Source organism: Ictidomys tridecemlineatus, chromosome 12, assembly GCF_052094955.1.
Source record: "Ictidomys tridecemlineatus isolate mIctTri1 chromosome 12, mIctTri1.hap1, whole genome shotgun sequence".
Classification (NCBI taxonomy): Eukaryota; Metazoa; Chordata; class Mammalia; order Rodentia; family Sciuridae; genus Ictidomys; species Ictidomys tridecemlineatus.
This window is the reverse complement of record NC_135488.1, coordinates 93,040,720-93,062,840: the sequence shown is the minus strand read 5'-3', so window position 1 is coordinate 93,062,840 and position 22,121 is coordinate 93,040,720. Positions and strand designations below refer to the sequence as shown.

The window sequence follows — 22,121 nt, the reverse complement described above, 5'->3', positions numbered from 1 at the left end:
AAACCTGGAGGAAAGAAAAGTGTCTTTAGGTACAGATAGATTGTCCTCAATCTTACTCTGAACTCGTGTTTTAATTTAGATCCAGTGTATCCTTTTAACAATCCTGCCGGCTGCTATGCCAATGGCCAGATCCGTGCTCATGGAGACCGGTGGCGGGAAGACGACTGTACATTCTGCCAGTGCATCAATGGAGAGCCCCACTGCGTGGCCACAGCCTGTGGGCAGAGCTGCATGCACCCCGTGAAAGTGCCTGGGGAGTGCTGCCCTGTATGTGAAGGTAAGCCCTGTAGTTCTGATGAGTGTCTGGCAAATGTCTCCTGTTGGAGAAGAAGCTTCTACCAGTATGTTCTTGTTTGTTTTTTATTTCCTCATTCATAATGTCTGCCTCATGCTGTTACTAGTTACAGATCAATTTATTATACAGCCCTGATTCATTGTTTGAGAAAAATGTTGCAAATTTAAAATGAGAGTAGTATAGTCTTTTTTCTCACTGCACATATACTTACATGAATACATTATAGTATAAGGGTATATACGTTTTAATTCAGTTTGTTGTAAGCCTAATTAACATCCAGTGTCAACACAGGGAAATAAAATTGGAAATCAAGATCCATGTTTTATGCGTAACATGTTCAACTTGTGCTGCTTCCATAAACCCAAGAGTCCTGACAACTGTCAGAAAAGGACCAAACCATCAAAGGCCGTTTGCATTCACTCACACAGAGCATCCTTCCTCCTTCTGAAGCTATGGCGACCGTGGCTTTGCCATTCCACTAATGCTTTTACTTCTGTCTCGGCTACCTCTTCTGTTCAGTGGAGAGAAACTGAGGTGTCCTGGACTAATGTTTCCATTCCAGCTACTCTTCCAGTCCGATTCCTCCACCTTGAAGATTCTTTGCACATTACTCTTGTCATCTTAATCTTCTGTCCATGTCTGTTAGAACAGACAGCAGATCAGATATTTCTACTGACAGATCCAGTAGAGATTATCTATCATTGAGAGACATATTTTCATAATGTGTGTCCAGAATTAATCCACATTAAGTACAGATCCTTATAGAACTTTCTAAAATAGATATCAAGAAACTAACAGGTTTTTCCAGAAAGTCAACTAATTAGACTGTCTTTTAAATATCAAGACATCTTTTGCTTTTACCTAAATTTTGGTAAATTCAGACTTTAAAAATTTGCTAACTAGCTTCATTAACCTTTGAGGGGTTAGATATATTATTGACCTTAAAAAAAATCACATAAAAATTTAAGCTGGAAGTCTCTATTTCTGTTGACATCACCAGTTCCCTCACCATTACTCCATTCAGAGTGTAGCTGCCACCCTCCATGTCTTTAGAGCTTCCAGATGATGATTTTGTGGAAATCGCCCCTCCTCTCACATACACTCCTCTCACATACAACCCCAGAAAGGCAAGAGTTTCAGTGCTGGGAAAAGGGAGTGTGTAGAAATATGTGTAATGGTTGTGTAGTTGGCTTTACAGGAAAGGGTGCTTCTCAATGCAGATAAAGGTGGGTATGTCTGTCCCTAAGGTTAAGGGACAATCTGTTGTCAACCTGAAATATTTAAGTATCCATGTGTGTGAACCCATAAGAAAAATTAAAAGCCTAGACATGTAATCCATTCAACACCTGCTTTTTAATCTTATGTGGCTTACTTCATAAGTTCAAAGTAAGATTTTAAAAGCTTATAAAAAGAATAATCCTTTCCTGCAAGAGGAAAGGAAGGCAGATCCTTTTGCACTCACCTTTTTCTTCCATATCTATGTGAGTAGAGATGAGAAGCCGTTAATGAATAGAATTATATACGCTATATAGGAAATTGATTGGTTGTTACCCCAAGGAGATGTTTGGCTAAGAAGTGAGTGAGTTTGGTCTTGTTAGTGTTTATGCTTTGCAGCATCTGCATAGACTTGCCATCTAATTCTTCACTGTTTGAGAAAAGATTTACAGTTTGGGTGAGCCACTAATTCCAGAAAATGAATGAAGCACCTCTTGTAGTTCAAAAAAAGCAAACATAAATAAGAGACAACTTGAACTTAAGAGAACATATTTAGGCTAAGTTTTATATTAAACCAGAAGGTAAAGGATGTCTACATAGAGTACTGTGGGTAGGGTGCTTGACATTTGTCCCCAACACGTTTTCGCCATCACCACCCTATGCTGAAGGCATACATAGTTGTATTACCCCATTTCAGAGATGTGGAAAATAAGGTTGAGAGAGACTTAGGTAATCTTCCCCTAAGTTTCCAGTGTGTCGCATTCCTGGGATAAGCTGAAATCCTATCAGGTTTAGCTGTTTTTATGTTGCTTCCCTGCTCGCAGATGTCATCCCGGCTTACTCACGCTGCCTATTTCTAGTTCCTTTATTAATCTCTCCTCATCTCTGGCTTTGGCTGTGTGTTAGGGAGAGACTGGAGTGGAGTGTCAGGGGAGGAAATCGTTTGCAGTTTGAAAGCTACTCCAGGGATGTGATCGCCTGCCTACCCTCTTACCCCACTCGGCAGACCTCAGGGAAAGGAGGCCTTAGACCCTGCTGGGTGAGCTTACCCCCCTCCTCTTCACCTCAGCAAAACCCAGCATCTTTGTCATTCCAGCTCCAAGAGTCTGCGGGTCCCCTTTCTTCTCTCTCCTGTGCTCTGGCACTCACCTCTTTTCATCAAATCTTCCAGAAGATTTCATTTTCTAGTTCTCAGAGAGCTGATTTATCTTGCTAGTATTGTTTTTTTATTTTTACTGTAGTTGGGTAGTGAGTTTCATGTAAGATTGAATTTGCTCTCCAGTAACTGTCTAAAGTGTAAGAGGGACAGAAAGAACCTTTGGTATGGAATCAAAAAAATAGTGCACTCCTTAAGATGATATGAAAGTTTATTTATTACTCATAATAATAAACTTATAAAATAATACAAGTTGTATAGAGTCCAAGGAAGTTTATGGAACCATTTGAAACTATCTTTTCTCAGCAGTCATTCAGTAGCATTGAATAGCCTACTTAACTATAATTTCAAATGAAATTAAATTTAGATTCTTAATTTCAGAGTAGCGAAAGGATTGTAAAGAAATGAGAAACAGGGTGTTAATTTGTAATAAGTAAGCAATCAGCCACAGTCATTTGGAGAAAAACAGAAGCACTGCTTTTGACACAGTTAAGATACATCGTAAATTCCTCTGCACACAGTTGCTTAACAAGTGTTAGCCCTTACCTCTTACCTGCATCCCAGAGTACATAGTCATGGTCTGAAGTTAGAGGAGAGGATACCACACAAGGATTGTGGCTTCAGCTTTCTTCTAAATAAGTTACTGAATCACCATACATAGCATGCTAACTCCTACAGGGAGGAAGAACCTTGCTGTGGGTTTGGTTGTGTTAGAGATACATACCTTCCAAGTGACAGCATAGTGTGCCTGGTTACTCCCAGAGGACTGGGGACATGAACCTGGGGGCTCTTAAAGACAAGGTTGTTACTTGACAGCTAACTTGATTCATAAGTACCTAAGTGCTTTTTAAGTTGGCACTTAAGTACTCTTATGATGAAGTTTTAGCAAGTTACTGTCAACACCCAATTCAGGTATACAGATAAGCCATTCCAGTCCATCAGTCTATAAGTATTGTATTCCCATATTTTGCTTTGCTGACTTTGCTCTGCATCTTCTCTTATTTATCAGTCCCATTATTTTTTATTTTCAGACTCTTGTAAAGAGCTGGGGTGGAAAAGCATGGAATAGCATGTAAAGTTTGTAATTTCAGTGTATACAGGGAAGACATGACCTTTTTAAAACCCAAAATCAAAATAGGAAGGGAAAAACAAAATTTGTCTTTTTCTGTCTCTAGCACCATTGAATCATTTTGTTTGTAACCCACGTGACTTTCCTTACACACTTTCTGAAGTCTTTCTGTGTGCTGGGCCTGAGTGTTTAAAGAACGTCGGCTCATCTGATCCCTGCAGCCTCCCTCCAGAGCAGGTACTCTCATCCCAGTTTACCACCGCAGAACACCAGTTCAGAGGCCATGTGACTTGCTGTAGGTCATATAGCTTGAAACTGTCAGCCGTGTGTCCTGGAGCCCAGGCTCTGGACCCTGTTCATCCACTGCCTCTCTGCTCTTAGCTCTATCCCGGTGGCAGCCACCTGGGCCTCCCATGACTAGCGTGTAATCTGCAGTTTGTTCTTTCCCAGCTCAGGGCTAATACTCACTGTGACATCAAATACCAAGTATTTTTAAGACATGCCTTACGCACACATAGCTGCCACTGTATTATTACTTTGGTTACTTACACCAGCAAGAATTTTGTTTTATTTTGTTTTGTTTTAAGATACAGTCAGGTATTTAAAATAATCTGCTATCTCCCCACTACCCACCCACACACACCCCTGTACTGTCATGTATAAATGTTGCCCAAGGTGATTCTTAATGTCAGAGAGATGCCAGGGACAAGATACCATTTCCATTACAAATCTTGTTGCTTTATAGTTGAAGGTAAGATAAAGTGTTGGGGAGGGAAATGTGGCTGTGAGATGTATGTGACATACTCAACGATTGCTCAGTAAGAAAAATACAAGAGACGTGGACAGGTGTGGGGCCAATGTAGCTTGACACCTGATGCAGGAGATAAGCATTTCATCATGACTTAACAAGTCTTAATGTCAGACCTGATCTGCTATCTCATCGTGGGCTGTGTTTGGACCCCACCCAGGTGGCCACTGTGACCTGAGTGTTCTTCAGGCTGGGTTGTGTGCAGAACCTCCTGCCGGGAGGAGTTGATGATTTTGATGACTTGGGGATTTGGGAGCCAATCAGAATATCACTTTTCAAGAACTAAGAACAACATAGGTAATATTTTAAAAGGTAGCATTAAAAATAATACTCATGTTGCCAGTAAATAAATCCCATGCTTAAAGTTGGGTGACTGGGCATTTTCCTTTCTCCGGCTTTTGTGTCTCAGAAATGAAGTTTCTGCCCCAGGAAATCCAAGATTTTTTTATACGTTTTCAAAGCTGGGTGATGGACGCATAAAGGTTCATCATATTATTCTATTTCACTATTTTAAAAATTTGTCCATGGTAGCATGAAGCAGTGTTATTTGAAAAATTATCATCAGATACAAAGCTGAGTTTTAGGCAGGCCTAGTAATTCTGTTCACCTGGACTTAATCAACTTGAAGTGAAGGAATAAGAGGTTCACTATGCATGGATTCTTTCTAATTTTGTGGATTTAGGATGGAATGTGATTGAACCAGAAAAATCAACTATCCCCCACAACCACCACCTGGTTTCTGGGATTCCTTACTTAGATGAGAAATCCTGGTCCTAAATGGGGCAGTATTGAAGATGAGGTGGTAAGCATGTCTCAATCTGTGTGGATTTTGTAAGCCACTTCAACATCGTCTCACCCAAAAAATTGCCTGCAGCACAAGACTGGACGTCTTGAGAGCTGTCAAGTGCAGTGTCTTCCTTGTCATCAATCCTAACTGTATAGGAGCACTGTATTCTTTTGCGAATGTTGATGATAAAGTTTGAACCAAGTTGTGCTTCAAGGGAGATTTCCACTGGGTTGCCAGAAAAGTCTGTACCAGGCACATATCTGGGTGGAATTCCTTGAAACAAGGAAAAAATGTTTCCAGCCCTGCCCATAATGCTTCCCCACTGAACAGTATCTCAGACGATTAAGCTACTGCTTCTGTGGCAAGGAGTCAAGCATAGTTTGGCTGACCCCAGAGGGGCGGAGAAGTCAGAGATGCCACAGGTCACATGTTATTAACATTCTGGTACATAACAAGGTTCAAAACTCAGTTTATGGGTGGTAGTGCTTTAGGACCATATCACTGTGCTATTATTAGTAAGCCAAGAATAATAAAATATTCGTAATATCCTAAAGATTGTCAGGCATGCTGTTTCATCCTTTAACTCTAAATGTCCTGGAAACTAGTTCCATAAATGGAAATTAAAATATAACACAGTCTGTTTTCTGCTTGTCCAAATAAGGTCATAATGTTGGGTACCAAATGCATGGCAGATGACCATGTGTTAACCTAGGTCTTTCAGCTAAACATGAGAAATTTTTCATTGATGAAAATAAAAGTGATACTTTTACTTTTTTTATCATTTAAAAAATTTAGATATGTAAAATAACATTTGAGTGTACATGAAATGGATGTAAAAGACTTTCTCCTCTGACCTTAAATTATCACTTTTAAGATTTGAGGCTTTTCGTAGCTTTACAGAAAGATGTGTTTTCCACAAGTGGCTTTCATTGGTTGTTAGATCCACCTCATACATAAACACCTAAACAGATGTGAAAGTGAATGTTGCAGAAGCAGGTTAGGGTGAGAAGTGCTTGTTCTTGATTAGAGCCAGAGTTTTGCTGATTCTCCAGGTCTATGTCAGTAATGCCTTGCACTTTGTATTTGATTTTTTTTAAGGGGGGGGGCCCGCAAAACTGACACACTGACCAAAGTTTTAAAAAAATGAAGGTTTATTGGCCTTACACTCTTAATTTACTGATGATCAGTGCTTAATGCCTTAACTGTTCAGAATTGTTCAGGGCTGATTCTGAGCACATGGTGGAAAGGCCCCTGCCTCTGAGTTAGCAGAGTTTAGGTGTTACCCTGATGCAGAAGTGTGTAGGGAACAGGTTCCTCTTTATATTCCCAGCTGTCCCTCTCCTATACTTAAAAGAGCTAGGAGTCTCGTGATTTCCCTACTAAGATGATAATTGCATCTAATAGATCAGACTTGGACCTGCTAATTTTCATCTAATCAACAGAGGCAGGAAAACATGGTCTGGAATGCTAACTATGTGAATGAAAAATATTTAGTCATTCTTGAAATGATAGGAATGTTTTTCCAACAAGCTTAAATAAACACAATCTCTTTTGAGACTGTGTTAAACTTTTTTGGATAAGAGACAAGTCTTAGGCAACCAAACAGAAGTTAATGAAGTTTATTAAGAGACATGCCCTTCAGAAAAGGCCTGCAAACTTTGAAAAGAAAGATCCCATCTTCCTTAGGGTATAGCCATTGATAAGTAGAAGAATTAACTTTTGTCAGCCAAATGAGTTTTAACCTTTTAACTGTTAATTCACAGTTTCCAGCTTTAAGGAGAAATTCTGCTGTACCTAAGTATGGTGATATTTGACCATCTTATTTAAAAGTCCTCATCCTCTCCTCCTGTGTTTGCTTCAATTCTAAGGAATGGATTGGTCTCAGTACTTTTCCTATGAAGCACGTTTGTTCTCAGCACTACTGCAGTGTTGGACTATATAATGAGGTTATTTTTAAACATACCAAGATTTATGTGTTCAATTGAAGTGTCCTTTCAAAATGGTTATATGGGAAAACTGTATGTTTGTTCCAGGAAAGCAGTCACTCCAATATTTTTGGTGCTTTTCTTTTAAAACTGACTTTGGAGCTCACAGCACATCCTTTTGGAATATCCTCAGCTTTGTAAATGTCCGACTTTGAAGGTTTATTAGATTCTGGGAAATAACCAAAGTCATTCATATCTAAGTCTGGTGGAAAGAGTGGATGATCTACCAAGGTGAGATTGTTGAGAGTAAACAAGATGTGACAGTAAAATGTTTCCTATGGCATAGTCATATGGCATTGAAAGCAAATCTGAAGACAAGTTTCAAATAGAATTTTAACATGACCAGCATTGGGGAACACAAGCATATAGCCTCCAAAAGTGAGTACTTTTATCAGTAACACTTATTTGTAAGCATAATGCCTGGTGTGTTTATTAAAAAATATATACACACCAGTTCACCTACTGTGTAGTACTTTTGTGACTCATAGAGACTAAAGGTATACATCAAAATGGTCTGGTACATTTTTGTGAAATTGTTAGGTGTTCAATTCAAACATTTTCAAATAATTTAGATAAAAATAATTTGCAATTGAAATTGCTCTTTTAAAATAAGCGTTAACGACTCAATATAATTTATTTTTAATATTTTCTCTAATTCTTCTTATTACACCATTTTAAACAGTTTTGTGGCATAGTCAATGTGTCTTTTTAAAGCAAAATGACTTCACATTGCTTACGACATGAGCATTAGCATTGGAGATAGTGAATAGCCCCAGTGCGTCATTGTTAAAGACCCGATTGGAACTGTTTACTCTGCTGTATCTGATCATTGAAAATAAAATGTTACATGGGGATAAAAAAAATAGGAACAACTGAAGGTAAAGAAATGTCTCCTAAAGGATGTCCTTTGCTGCTATGGATGTCCCCATTATTGTGGCTGCAGAGGTGGCAGGAATAGCATCATTCCCATGTGTCTGCCTCTCAGCCTGAGACTCTCAAATGTTCACTGCAGCAGTCCCAGGGTGCAGATGCGGAAGTCTGTTATGGGGATCCAGCAGTGCCAGATCCCTGACAATAACCATCAGTTTGATCTAAATTTGATACTGGATGTGCAATGCTAAACAGCACATTTTTGAAATTTGTCAGAAGATGTAATGGACATAGTGCCTTTGGTTGTACACTTTTTTGAATTTGAGTTATTAGCAGGTCATCCCAGTTTTTATTTAGCATAGGATACCTGCCTACACACTGAGTGTATTTTATTTTTGAATCTGAAAAATTAACTAAACGTATCAGGTTTGTTTATAACAGAACCTAGTTCAGGTATACAGGCCACTGGAAAGCTAGCTGTCAATCAGAAATAAATGTCAGGTCAAAACTCCAGGTTCTGTTTTGTACCAGAGTAAAACATGATGAAAAAGCCCCAAGAAAATTCTAAAGTGTTTGAGATTTGGTCATTGTGGACCCGGAGAGTCATATAGCATTGTGGGTTTGTTTTTCACATTGGCTGCTGGAGCAGACCTTGAACCGAGTTTGTAAGCTACCCCCAGTCCAGTGGCCAGACCTTGCAGCATGCATTCTGTATGCCAGCCCTATCCTCCACTGCTCGTCATTTTTTTTCTACTTACATGTACCTGAGTACTTTAAAAAAAGCATTCTTTGCTGGTATAACTGGGCTGTCTTTGCTCTATGGTGGAATCAGGTGGAGCTTTATGTATATGCTTGTTTGTATATTTGGTTCTTCTCTGCCTCTACTCCTGGGCCTGGTGTGTTGGAGCCACCTCAGTGTGGCTGTCAGTGGGAAGGCGAAGACCATGTTCTTTTTCACCTTAATTGGACAGCTATTGCCTTGCATATCGGCTCACTTTTAAAACAGTTCAGGGAGTCTCTATTTGTTAGCAAAGCTAAAATATGTTCAGAGATAATAAGCTGTCAGTTTGGGATGGCCTGAGGCCTTGGATATTGAGAGGGATCAGCAAGATCCAAGCTTTTCAAAACTATGAATCTGTCATCCTTTCTGTGAACCAAGTTTTAGAAAAAGATTCCATAGAGATTCTGTGCCATACAAATTCGCTTGTGTCGGGGGAGCCCTCGTGCTTGGGGGCAGATAATAAGAACGTTATTTTTTGAGTAAAACACCTCCAATTCTAAGAAAGTACTGCTTGAACTCTCTTACTGTTGACACAAGTTTGAGATCACTGTCCTTCCGAAACTGTGATGTGCTGTTCAAAGACAGCTTTTAGACATGGTTCTTCTCTGCCTTCTTTTAACTTGAGAATGGTTGGGACTGCTGGCAGAGATACCAAAATAGTGTCAATGAAACTGTGATGAGTTTGCCCTTGTCCCTAAAGTTCCAGCAAGGCCCCTGTCATGAGAGGGGAAGTTCGCAGCCAGCCAGGCACACAGTCATTGTTTCAGCTCCCATTGGATAAGCTGATGACTATGAGATTACTGTGCTCTTGGAGACACCATAGACATGGTCAAAATGTGGAACAATGATCTCAGACCGCTACTCAGCAAAGGTGAAAGGCGCCAGTGGCTGGTCACTAACACGCTCCAAAGCTTACCAGACCATATGAAAATGACACCACAGACCTACCCACAGCCCAGATGCTTTTTGCATTTTCAGTGAAGATAGAAAAGGACGCTTAAGTTACAACGGACAGGGTTCAGAATGCTGAAGCGATTGTAATACCGTGTGTCAGCTGAACATTTGAGACCCATGAAAAGGCTCATATTTCGTTAATTAGTTATTATCTGAGACTGGTTCTGGCTCTGAGCAGGCAGGGTTGTCATTACAACCATCTTTACAAGCATCAAGTCATTCATGTAACCCTTAGAGTTTCTTCTCTTCACAACTTTACGTGAGCCTTGTAGAACTATCGTGAGGTAGGAATACCGTGTTTGTAGAAGCCCGCAGAGGTTCATGGTGGTATGTCAGATAATGAGAGAGCAGGGACTCAACCTGAGTTTTCTGTCTCCGAATCTGTGATTTTAGCATTGCTTCTCTCGAGACCCTCAACATCAGAAGAAAGAGGATGAGAAAATAATAAGATGATGAATGTGAAAGTCATTGAGTATCATAGCTCAGATGCAAATGTCATTCTTGCTCCTGGGTTCATTCTCATGGTTGAGACCCAGTTACTGTTGGTGTGCCCTCTGGCCTACCCTAGGCTTTGACTCCCAGTTCTTTTTCTTATCGACCTTTACTGTTTGACCTCTGGGACAGCTGACTTTGTTTCCTGCTTCCTCTTGTTCTTGGCTGCCTCCCTTCTCTACCTAGGAACATCACTCAGCCCTAGAACCCTGGTCTGCTCTCTCTGGCTCGCTCTTTCCTCTCAGGATTGTTTCCTGCTCAGCCCTGTTCACATCCAAACTCCAGGTCCCCACTGAGTAAAATCACTGAGCTCCTCAGCCCCCATCATTGTGCCAGTCTGTGGGATTCCATCACGGAGATTTATGCATTCTGGTCTGGCCTCTTCCCTTTTCTCCTCCGATACCTGCCAGTCTTTGCAGGTAATCATGTACTGACTCTGCTGAGCAGTCATTTACCATTCTTGATCTGGTAAAAGGTGAGCCCTAAGTTGGATAAATGCCCAGCTATTTTCAGGACTATTTTAGCCACATTTTTTCATTTGAGATCATCAAGGAATAGGATAGTTATCCCAGAATTGAATTCTCTAAAGAACTGAAATTTGGGGTATCAGACTTTACGGTAAGAACTTTGATGGGAGCCCTCTAGGAATGTACCTTCTGTGTATTCTTATGCCCACGATGGAGATCATATTGAAGCCCCTTGCAGGAACCTGCATGTCATCACTGAGTATCTCACTTTGAAATGCTTTGGTTTGGGAGGTTTTCATTCCATTTTCACTACTATAAGTGTGTCAAGTTTACAACCGCCATCAGATCTAGCTTGGCTGCTTCAAGGGAGCTCATTCATCGAGTATCTTACCATGTACAGGGGGCTGCCGCCGTGATGAGGCACTAGGACACTGTCAGTCCTTTAAAAGTGAGAAGTCAGAGATTTATTGTTTTGAGGACAATATTGAGCTCTTCTCTGTTGAATGATATGCCCTGACTTTAGGTGCTCAGATGTCTTTTCTTTCTTCCTTGTTAATTTATTAAGCAATAATAGTAGGCCAAGTGCTGTGCTAGGTGCTGAAGGTATAAACAGTGAATGAGGCATTGTCCCTAAAATGAGGACCCTTCTTCCCAAGTTCTCAGCCATTTACCAAAAGGTTGACCAGAACTCTGACCATGTGACCACCTGCCAGAGTTGAATATAGCTGTTAGAATCGTGCATATGTACACGTGCTCACGTGAATGTGACATTTTCACCTAAAGGGTACCAAGGTATATTCCCTTTGAAAACTAAGAATAAAAAGAATATAAGAATAAAATTTAAGACAAATATAAAGTCCAGGTTATTCTTGGAATCCAGTGCTAGTTTGTGAGCTGCTCAAACTGAATTACTGGAAAAAAGATAACCCCATTCCATAAGAATTTTTTTTTAATTTGTCTTTTGTGGTCATTTAATAATAATCTCCTAATCATACTACTGTCTTTTCTTATTAAATGTGAGATTGGTAAAGGAAGAAAAATATGTTCAATAGCCAAGATTCCTTGGAAGAATCATACAGAGCTAATAAATAGGTCTAAAATAAATAATATCGTTGTTTCTCTATCTGACCACAAAATAATACAAATCTTGGGAACATTTTCACACCATTCGTTTTAAAATTAAAACAAAGAAAGTGCTCTGAGATAAGTACTGCAGAATATACAAGGATGTAGGTGTTGTCATGAGAAATATATACAAAGGAAAAAAGGATAACTAAATCTGCAGTGGTCAAAAGAATTTGAAAACTCCCACTGTAGGAGATTTTTTTCCATGACTTAATGAGATTTTTCTAAAGTACACATTCATACCCCATGGAAATTCCCACTTCCAGATTAGGGAATTTTGTGTCCTAAACTCTTTTCTTCTTGTTGTTGTCTGCATCAGTAGTTTTCCCTCTGGCTTCGTTTGGGTAAATTTGATCTTCACTGTGCTTCTCTTCCCAGGCTCCAGTTATGCTGACAACTAGGTGATTTATTCAAATGGTATTCTGCCTAGTTATGGGTCACATTTGAAAAGTGACTGTGGTAACAGAATGACATATGAAGATACAGTAAAACAGATAAGCTATCTCCTTTCGTTCTGCCTTGGCCAGCCTTATCTCCAGTTTTATGGCCCTGGACAGGCTACCATTAACTGGTGGGGCTGTAGGAGACCTGATATATTTAGCGATGGAACTGCCATATAAAGTGAGTGAAGCTTTGGAATTTTCCCACTCATTGGATATGCACATGGCTTAACCAAGTCCAGCCAGAAGAAAAACACAACTTAGGAAAGAGAGTGCCTGAATTAAGTCTGAAAGGGGAACATAATTGTTCATTTTCGTCTCTCACAATCAAGTAAGCAGACTTATGAATTGAGAAAGAAGAGCTATGTGAAATATGCAAAACATTATTAAAGCCCAAAAGGAGAAATAATGAGAGAAGTGGGAGAGAGAGGAATTAGCATCATTTATCTTATTGCTCCTAGTTAAAATTTTTTTCACTTACGAAAGACATGTAAGAATGTATCCATCCTCAAAAAGTACTTGTTTTAGAAATTTACCTATAGTGAGTTTTTTTTTTTTCCAGAAAGACAGCATGTATGTGAATAGGGGTGCATAGGAGTCAAGGGTGCCACTAAACAGCTGCTACCCACAGCCAGACCCTCTAGTCCTGCCACTCACCCAGAGCTCAGCCTGAAGGTGGCACTCATGGAGACCCTCAAAACCTGGAACCAGTTAGTTACCCTGATAAGCAGCGCATCAGCTAACCTAAAAGGGTTGGCCTTGTATGCTGTCTGTGATTGTGCATTTCCAGAACCACCCACCCCTACTCAAGAGCTGCTGACTGGCTGCAGCCTTACCAGGGTAATCAGAAAAAGTGCCTCGCTCATTTCTCAATGGAGATAATTAGTGTTATATATGAAAGATAGCCAGCCCCTAGTAATCGAGAGAGCAGGAAGCACCTTGTATGAATTCGTTCAAAACCAGAAGTAAAGTAATAGAGATAAGGCACAAAGTTAAAAGTATCTGTTAATATTTTTGTTGAAGCTACCGACACCTGAAATATAAAGCCAGTGATTATGTAAACGGTTTCAAGAAGCAAATTAACATAATTATTGCACATTTTAATATTGCCAATGGTCAAAATATATTCTTTTTTGCTGTTTTTTCCAGTCAATGGACTATCTATAATGTGGTAAGACTTATAAAACTAAATCAGCATCTTAAAAGATTGAATTTGAGTTTGAATTTCCTAGTCCCCCTGCCACTTTTTTGAGGATTCTCTATAAAATAACAAAACAAGAAAGTAGAGCACTTAGATTGCTTACCACAATTATAACAGTTATGTGATAATATAATCAAATATGTTATTTTTTTAATATTTATTTTATAGTTGGACACAACACCTTTATTTCACTCATTTATTTTTTATGTGGTGCTGAGGATCGAACCCAGGGTCCCTCGAGTGCGAGAGGAGCGCTCTACCGCTGAGCCACAACCCCAGTCCCCAAATATGTTATTTTATGACCTGTTGCTGCAGCATTGGAGTTACAATCATGATTTTCATTTTAATTTTATATTCTTGATCAAATTCATCATGATCACAGTGATTTAATTTTCCAACTGAAGAGCTATAAATTGCTCCTAGGAAGTATTTGAATATCAGTCTAATAATATGACAATGTTATTCAGAAACTTTGGGGCTAATTCTTGAAAACTATCAATATTTCCATGAAAATATTTTTACTGATAAGGAGTTTGCTGGGCTTTTTAGGATATGAAATAAATATCTCTAAATTTTAAATAAATGAAAAATGAAGGACCAATATGTGTCCATGTTACTGTATCTTCTAAGAGGGTTCCTTCCAGAATATTGTCCTCTAGAACCTGGGGATAAAAATTGGTGGCATCCCATCTGCACTCTTGACATGTGCCCAAAGGTTCTTGTGAAAATAATTTTTCTGAACAGTCTATGATGCTGAAAAAGTCTTTAAAAGTGATTCAAGAAAACAGGTTGAAGAGAACAGTGGTTCCCACTCAGTTGCAGAGTAGGAAACAGCAAGCTGGATGCACACATAACAAACACCCATTTTTGTTCTTTATTGCTTCTAGGCTCAGAAACTATTTCTAGAATTCTTCTCCACAAAGAAGCTGTTCCAGGGTTCCCTTTAGAAATAGTTGTAGCCAAAGACAATGAATTCCTGCTGTTTCAAGCCTTCTTCCTTTGGAGGACATTAAGGTATTTCTTTAATTCCTCAGCTGATTTAATACAGACCAGGTGGAATTTCAGGGTGATCCTGTAAGCACCACGTCATTGGCGTTTCCCTCGCCAGAATCCCGCCTCCTATGACCATTTCCTCATTCTCCCAAATGAGGAGATCTCAGCTATTTCCCTGCTTTGAAAGATGTTCAGTGACACATCCCTACCCAGCCTGTTTAAAGGGGACAATTTTCTTGGCCCAGAGCAACAGGTAATATAGCAGTGCCTCCCGAAGTCGACAGGACCTCTGTTCTGCAGAACTGTTCACCCGTCTTGCCGAGGACAGAGGTCGCCATCACCCTTTCAGAAAGGGGTGTACTCTGGCACATAATTTCAGTACCATACCCCATATAATGTAGTTATTTATGGGGAAGTGTAGGATTTAAATGAGAGCCTTCTGGTCTTTAGGCCAAGACCCATCAGGTATTTTCCATATGCAAAACACTGTTGCATACACTAGAGAAAAATACAGAATACTAATTATTCTTGATAAACAAGTTCCAGGACACTCTAACTTTGGAGACCAGCAGAATGCACACTTCATGTGTTTGACCAACATTTCCTCCATGCCCTTTGATTCTATGAGTCTAGATTCTTTAAAATCATCTCTTTTCCCACTCCCTTGGATTAGAAGCTGTGGTAAAAATCTAGCCAGGTCTTGGTTATTCTTCTTTCAGGACTGTAAATGCAGTGTTGATTTAACTCAGGATGCAGTTAAGTTTGCCTCACTTTGGAGTTCATTACTCAGAATAAGGTGTTGAATTTTCAGTTTTCTCATCTCAGTACTTCTTAAAAAACCTGCCCTAACTTTAGCAGTAGGAGTGGTTCTGAGAGTACATATTAATGTATCGAACTAAAAGTAAATTCTCAGATCTGTTTGATGAAGTTGGAATTTTTGTATCTCGTTTATACTGTCATGTTTGTATTGTAATGTTGTTCATGTAGAAATAGAACTACTGTAGATACCGCCTCATATGGTAGGAAATGGTTCTAAAACTGGGAGAATGATGAAAAGCAATAGAATACAACAAATGACTGCATATACAGCATTAGGATGTCTCTAGCTAGTTCCCTATAGATGTGCCCATTATGAAGCAAATTACTCCAGGGATGTAGAATGACAGCAGTAAGGACCCTAGAAACATGTTACCACTCACAAAAAGGCTTTTTGAATTTGTTCCAGGTTATATCTGAATAAGAGAAAGATACTGTTTGTTAAATATAAGAAAACAAGTGCCAAGTGTTAAAATGCCTTTAAAAATTATGCTTCTTTCTGTGATTACTCTATCACAATGAATAATCTATCAAAGAGAAATATAATAGTTCCAGTGTAAATCGACAGTTTTCTTAAATAAATAATTTAAGTTTTTATATGTTTTAATGTTAAATACTAAGGGTTCCAGAATTCGCAGTGTATGTATATACTTACCAATTTCTTCCATCTAAACGTAGGTCTTAGTGAATGGGAAAATGTTGGTTTCAGAGGCACAAAATAATTTTTTACCTCTAGCATGTGACCGAATCCATCTAGAAGCACTCATTTTATCTAAAATACTTAACATGCCCATTTTATGACCAGCACAAACCCAGCAGTCCTTCTGTGTATTTAATTTTCATTTGTTTAACTGAACAAAAGCTGTTATTCCAAATGTTTTGGGAAGCATATTGAACCTATTTCCTGTCCTGGAGAAAGTCATGTTAGATGTACGTGACTCTTCACCAAGCTATTGAGCCTTCTGAATGGAGCATGGGACTATTCCAGTCAGTGTTATTCTGATCCTGATCCTCAAAACAACTCAGTCTGTTCTTTTTTTTTTTTTTCTGTCATTCACTCTCAAGCCACAGATCACGTTCCTAATCCTACCCATTAATCATAACATGTATCAAAAAATAACACAATATGACTATTGAAGAAAAATATCATTCAGAATTGAAAGATCTTATTTGTAAAGTTGGACAATGCAGTCTCTTAACAAATCCCTATGACACAGTGAGAGTAGAATTCCATATCACCCTGTGATTATTATGCATTTTTTGTGTTTTGGCATCATTGTAATCTTTCCCAAATATGTCTTTTCCCATAATATGTTTTCTGAAGGCAAAATTTCTTGTAAACCTCACATCTTAAACGTTAGTAAAGAATACAAGGTTCTGGTCTGTGTAAATGTACTTGAGCCTTTTCTTCACCCTTATGCCATCCACTAAAACAGTGCATGTAAAGTCCAGACTCCACCGCAGTCCTTGGTCTAGTCTCTGGAACTTGATGTCCTTCCTCACTGGGTAACCCGTGATGTGGTTTACTTAAAGGTGATGTGAGTGTTCTCTCTCTGTCTTATACTTGTAGTTAGAATATTTTGACAAAATATCGGCAGTTTTAGGACTGATGGCTAGAATAAGACCATAGTTTTGATTGGTTAGCAAGAGTAATGATTAAAGAAAAACAGGTTTGAAAACTAATATTTACAGTAAATTTAAAGAGAATGTAGGAAGGAAGCAGAACCATGCCTAATTCATTCTTAAAACTCTACTTGAGTTAACTATGAGAAAGAATGCTTTAGTCACTGAAGGAAATCAGAAATTTTACAGCAGTGGAAAGTTTACATAAAAATTTCAGGAAAATGTTCTTTGAACTCTGGGTTGTAATAAAGGCAGACAAACTGTGCTGTTCATGTGATGCATATCTTTACTGAGGGAATACTGGTCAGAGCATCTCTAAAAGGTCACCTCTGTCTCCTACCTGCAAAGAGTTGAATCACTGTCCCATTTTACGAGGTGGATAAAAATGCAGACCTCTTGATCTTCGCAGTGGCAGCTCAAACACTTATTTTGGTCCGTCTTCCATGGTAACAGGAGATGAAACTTGAGAAGACAGTGTGGACTAATGGATAGAGTGTTGGACAGGAGGTCAGGAACCTCTGTTCTGTTCTATTCCCAGCCTGCTACTGGGTTGCTATGTACACTTAGATAAGCCAGTCACCCTCTCTGCACCTCATATTTTCCATCTGGGAAAACGTAGGTAGAGACATTCTGTACTTGGCTTCTTCACAAAGATATTGTGAGGAACAATTTAAAGAAGCTCATAATATCTTTTGGTTGGAAAGATGCTACTTAAATATGTTAGCATCTCGGTTTCCTTTGGCAACACTCTTCCCACAGCTGGCACTCTTCCCATCCACAGCTGTCCCTTACTGATGCACCACAGGACAGGTACCTTCCAACAGTCTTTGCTTTGCATAGAAGAACCGAGAGTGATGCTCTGAAGCGAGACATGCCTGGGTTTGAATCTCCTGAAACTTTACTACTGCAGTGACCATGGGCAAGTCATTGTACTCAGTTTCCTCATCTGACAGACTCCCAGAGGTAATGACAGCACCCACCTCACTGGAGTACAGTGAAGTTTGCAGGCATTTAGGAAGAACACCCGGTCAGCATTGTGTAAACACAGAGCATGCTTCCTGCCAGTGTGTGTAGTTACCGTTATTCCCTATCGCAGCTCTTCGTTCTTAACTTGGCAGAGAAGGGAAAGCATCACCTCCGGTCTTGATTTCCTCCATGCCTCTCTTCCCAGCTAGGCTGCTCTTTCTTTTCTTTTCTTTCTCACCCTGCCACTCCCACGGGCCTCCAGGCCCTGAGGATAAACTCTTAGTCACCATCATTATCCATCATATCATCTGTCATAAGCAAGGGAGTGTCACATAAAAGATAAAAGAAATTCAGGTATGTTAAACTACTCTCAAAAACATCTCTGATTTATTCATTTTTTAAAAAAAAAAATGCTAACAGCTTTCAAAAGAATTGCAGAATGCAGAGTGAGATAACTGACCTTGGGCAGCTAGGTTTTGACAATTATCAAAAATGAATTGAAAAGACTTCATGAGGAAATAGAAGAACAGGTAACGTTTTAACCTCTCCGCTACAGGAAGCCCCCAAATGTACACACTGCTCAAACATAAAGGATTGAAGTAGCTGAGGGTACAGCTCAATGGTATACCACTTGCCTGACTTGTGAGGTCCTGCGTTTGATCCCCAGCACCAAAAAGGAAAAAATGAAGTCTAGTATTCACATGATTAAAAATCTGAATAAAAATATTTATTTCAGGGGTTAACAACATTATGATATTATAAACATTTTAGAATTTGATGAAAATTATTGATCGGATTTTTGTGACTTACTGTAGTGTGGGATTTCAAAGATCGAATAGCATCTAGAGATAATCATATGTTCCATTGATTTTTTTTTTTTCTCTCTCTCTTTATTATTAGAACCAACCTACATCACAATTGATCCACCTGCGTGTGGGGAGTTATCAAACTGCACTCTGACAGAGAAGGACTGCGTTTATGGTTTCAAACTTGATCACAATGGCTGTCGAACTTGTCAGTGCAAAAACAGTGAGTAGACAGAAGACTATATTTTTTTTTTTCTGAGCCCTAATATGACATTGTCAAAGCATATTATATGATTGAATACCTTTCTCACTCCTGCTCAGACATTCTCTTGACAACCTGAAGAAATAGGGGGAAAATGTTATACTTAACACAAACAAATACAGAGTCGTCTGGGAGAAAAAGAGCTGCTCTTTTATTCTGGTTTGCCTCTTGGTTTCATTGTGTTCTTAAGGTCCTTGATGCTCGGTTTCATTGGGAGTGCAGCCCACAGTGGCTTTGGAACATATACTTCAAGCCACCCAGTCGGCTCTCTCCACAGCCCCCTTGCTGGTGTTACCTACTGACAAGGAAGTCACCACACATAGGGTGTCCCATTCTGTGTATGGCAGTCATAATCCTTAAAATATGCGCCACTTTGTTTACTGTGGCTCCATGTAGATTCCAATCATGTCCTTAGGCCGTGATCTCTGAAACTAGATTAAGTATATTGCATTTCTCTGCGGGGGGGCTGGGGCAGGGGGGTGGATATTCCCTACACGTTTAAAACTATTTTGAATTCCCCTAATTCCTCTACCAGAATAAACACCTTCAGTCCTTCAGTGCCCTTCACAATTCCTCAGGTGACATGGTTGCTAGAATTTAGTTGGTCTTTTCCATGGGGCATTGTCCTTACATAAAATGTGGCTTAGAAACAAAATATTAGATTGCACTGATAACTGCAGTGCTGTTCTGTGGCGTACACTAGCGTTAGCTCTTTGAGTGGCACACTGTAGGCTAATCTTGAGTTTATAAGCAGCTAGTATCACTAGGTGTTTTTTATGTCCGCTGCAGTTAGTTGCTTCACATCTGTTCTGTATTTGAACATTTGAATTTTTTTCATCATATAAATGTGGAGCCAAATTTAACAAGGAATTTTGCTAATCATTTTAGACCATTTTCCAACTAGTTGGAATACTTTTTAATCTTAATAATGTGATCTTATTCTGTATACCTCCTAGATTATAATAAGTACCCCTGATATGTTCTTGTCTAAATCATTGGATTCAATTATACAGAAGTAAGGACAGGGCCCTCTAGTGTGACATTGAGTACAGTCTTCACTCCTAAAGTGTGCAATTTATTTAGCCTCACCAGCCCCATCTCTGCAGGAAAGTCTGGACACCTATGCCCTGATACCTTATCTGAAATCAATATGCATTATATTTGCAGTATTCTTTTGCTGGAAACCTCACTTCAAAATAAAGTGAAGCTGGTGGGGAGCCGCCTGTTAGATTTGTGGTCATGAGTAACAGTTGTTCCCGAAGAATTTCCAGTTAATGTTAAGTTTTGTGTGTTTTTTGAATCCTCTGTCCTTTTGAGTTGACATTTGGCTTGTTTTCTGAAATTTCTTTCTATTCTCTCTGATCTCTCCTAAACATAGACAATCGTTCTATAATAAGCAGATTCTCTGTGGGCTTTGGATATAATTATCCTGGGCTTAGAGGCTTAAACTTACTTAACATAGAAGGATGCTCTCTTTCTGATTTATCAGTTATCTTGGGCTTAACATTCTTCTTAACTTTAATCATTCATCACTTTCTTTTGTAAAGAAAATATAAAATAGGAGTAGAATAATTTTGTGTTCTCTGTTACACATTACCTACCACCCTGCTGTCTACACAGTGAAATTAGTGCTAAAAGAGAGTTTATAAAACTGCTGTTCTTGTAGTTATTGCCATCTTCATATTTCCTACAAGCCTCCACCCATCTGGGGCTAGCCTTTCTGCATCTGATCCTGTTCGGGGAAGGGCCAGTCTCTGTTATGTGCCCATCTGCCTTTTATACCTCCCTTTGGAAAGCCAAGTTCACTGGAGAATTGCCTTGGCAGCCACACTTGTTTACATAAATAGTCAACCTTGTCTTTTTATCACCAAGGTATTTGGTAATTGTGTCATGAAATGTTTATATTTCAGTCCCTGTAATGCCTCTTGAGTTATACATCCTTTTTTTTTTTTAATCATGGGATTGTGCATGAATTTTTTCTGAAGCTCTTAAACATCTAAAAATACACATGTGCCTATCACCTCACCCAAATACTCCATCTGAGTATTTACTACTATAAAGTTTGGGGTGCCTAGTCATGCTTCTGTAAGATTCTTGGCATGTCATGAGGAACTTTTGTCCATCAGTCCAAATAAGGGATTTCCCTCATTTGTCATTAAAGCAAGTCAAAAGGTGTCACTGGCCTTTTGCAAATTGAGGCTATTAGGAAGAATTTCTATGCCTTGTCTTTGAGTTAGCTTTTTCTGACTTCTCAAAAGCTGTGTGTACACCCTGCAGAAGCCTGCATTTTGTCCACCTTCAGGAAGAAATATACAAACATTGGATTTGGTACCAGGGAATTATTTTTTTAACACATAAATCTTTACTTAACCATTCGTTATTTGCAAATTTTGCCTATTTATAGAAATATCTAATCTTTCTTCCTTTTCTCTTCCCTTCTTTCTTCTTTTACCACCTGCCATATTCCACGTATTGTATTAGGTGTCAAGGCCACAGACATGAATAAAGTGCAAGACCTACTCCAAAAAAATAAAATGAAACTAATGAAATGCCACCATTTGAAGCCTGCTTCTGTTACCTACAAAAGTGAATCCTGCTAGGAGAAAGCTTCTGTTCACACCAGAGTAGGGAAGTTACTGCCTCGACCAGGGCCATACTCAGTGCTTAGCCCACAGTGCTCAGCAGGTATCAGCTGGCTGAGGAGCAGAGAACCTTTAGGATGATGGACACCTGTGGACATCATTCCTGTCTAAAGTCCCCCTCTGAGGGTTCACCATTCTGGTCATATGTTTAGCTCATCACCCTGAGATTCTTGACTTGGGTTAGTCTTGCCCTCTCACTCCATCCACCCTGTACCTGAAAACATAAACACCAGGTGGAACTTGCCAGTTTGTATCATACAGAAGTCTAAGCATGTGCACTTTGCTCTCCCTTCTCCCACTCCTATTAGCTGTTCTGATTATTTTACAACTTTGGAGGCCCCGTCTTTTGGAGTTGAGTCAGGTCAGAT

General features: G+C 39.3%; 1 protein-coding gene across 6 annotated transcripts in view; it reads left to right on the top strand.

Annotated features, from left to right (window-relative positions):
• Crim1 (cysteine rich transmembrane BMP regulator 1) overlaps positions 1-22,121 on the top strand; it is a 180,212-nt gene that overhangs the window by 114,235 nt on the left and 43,856 nt on the right. For all 6 annotated transcript variants that reach the window (XM_040271150.2, XM_021734081.3, XM_021734082.3 and 3 more), the window contains 2 exons: positions 80-277; positions 18,944-19,072. In XM_040271150.2, the coding sequence (XP_040127084.1) occupies positions 80-277; positions 18,944-19,072 (327 nt within the window). The remainder of the gene's footprint in view (positions 1-79; positions 278-18,943; positions 19,073-22,121) is intronic.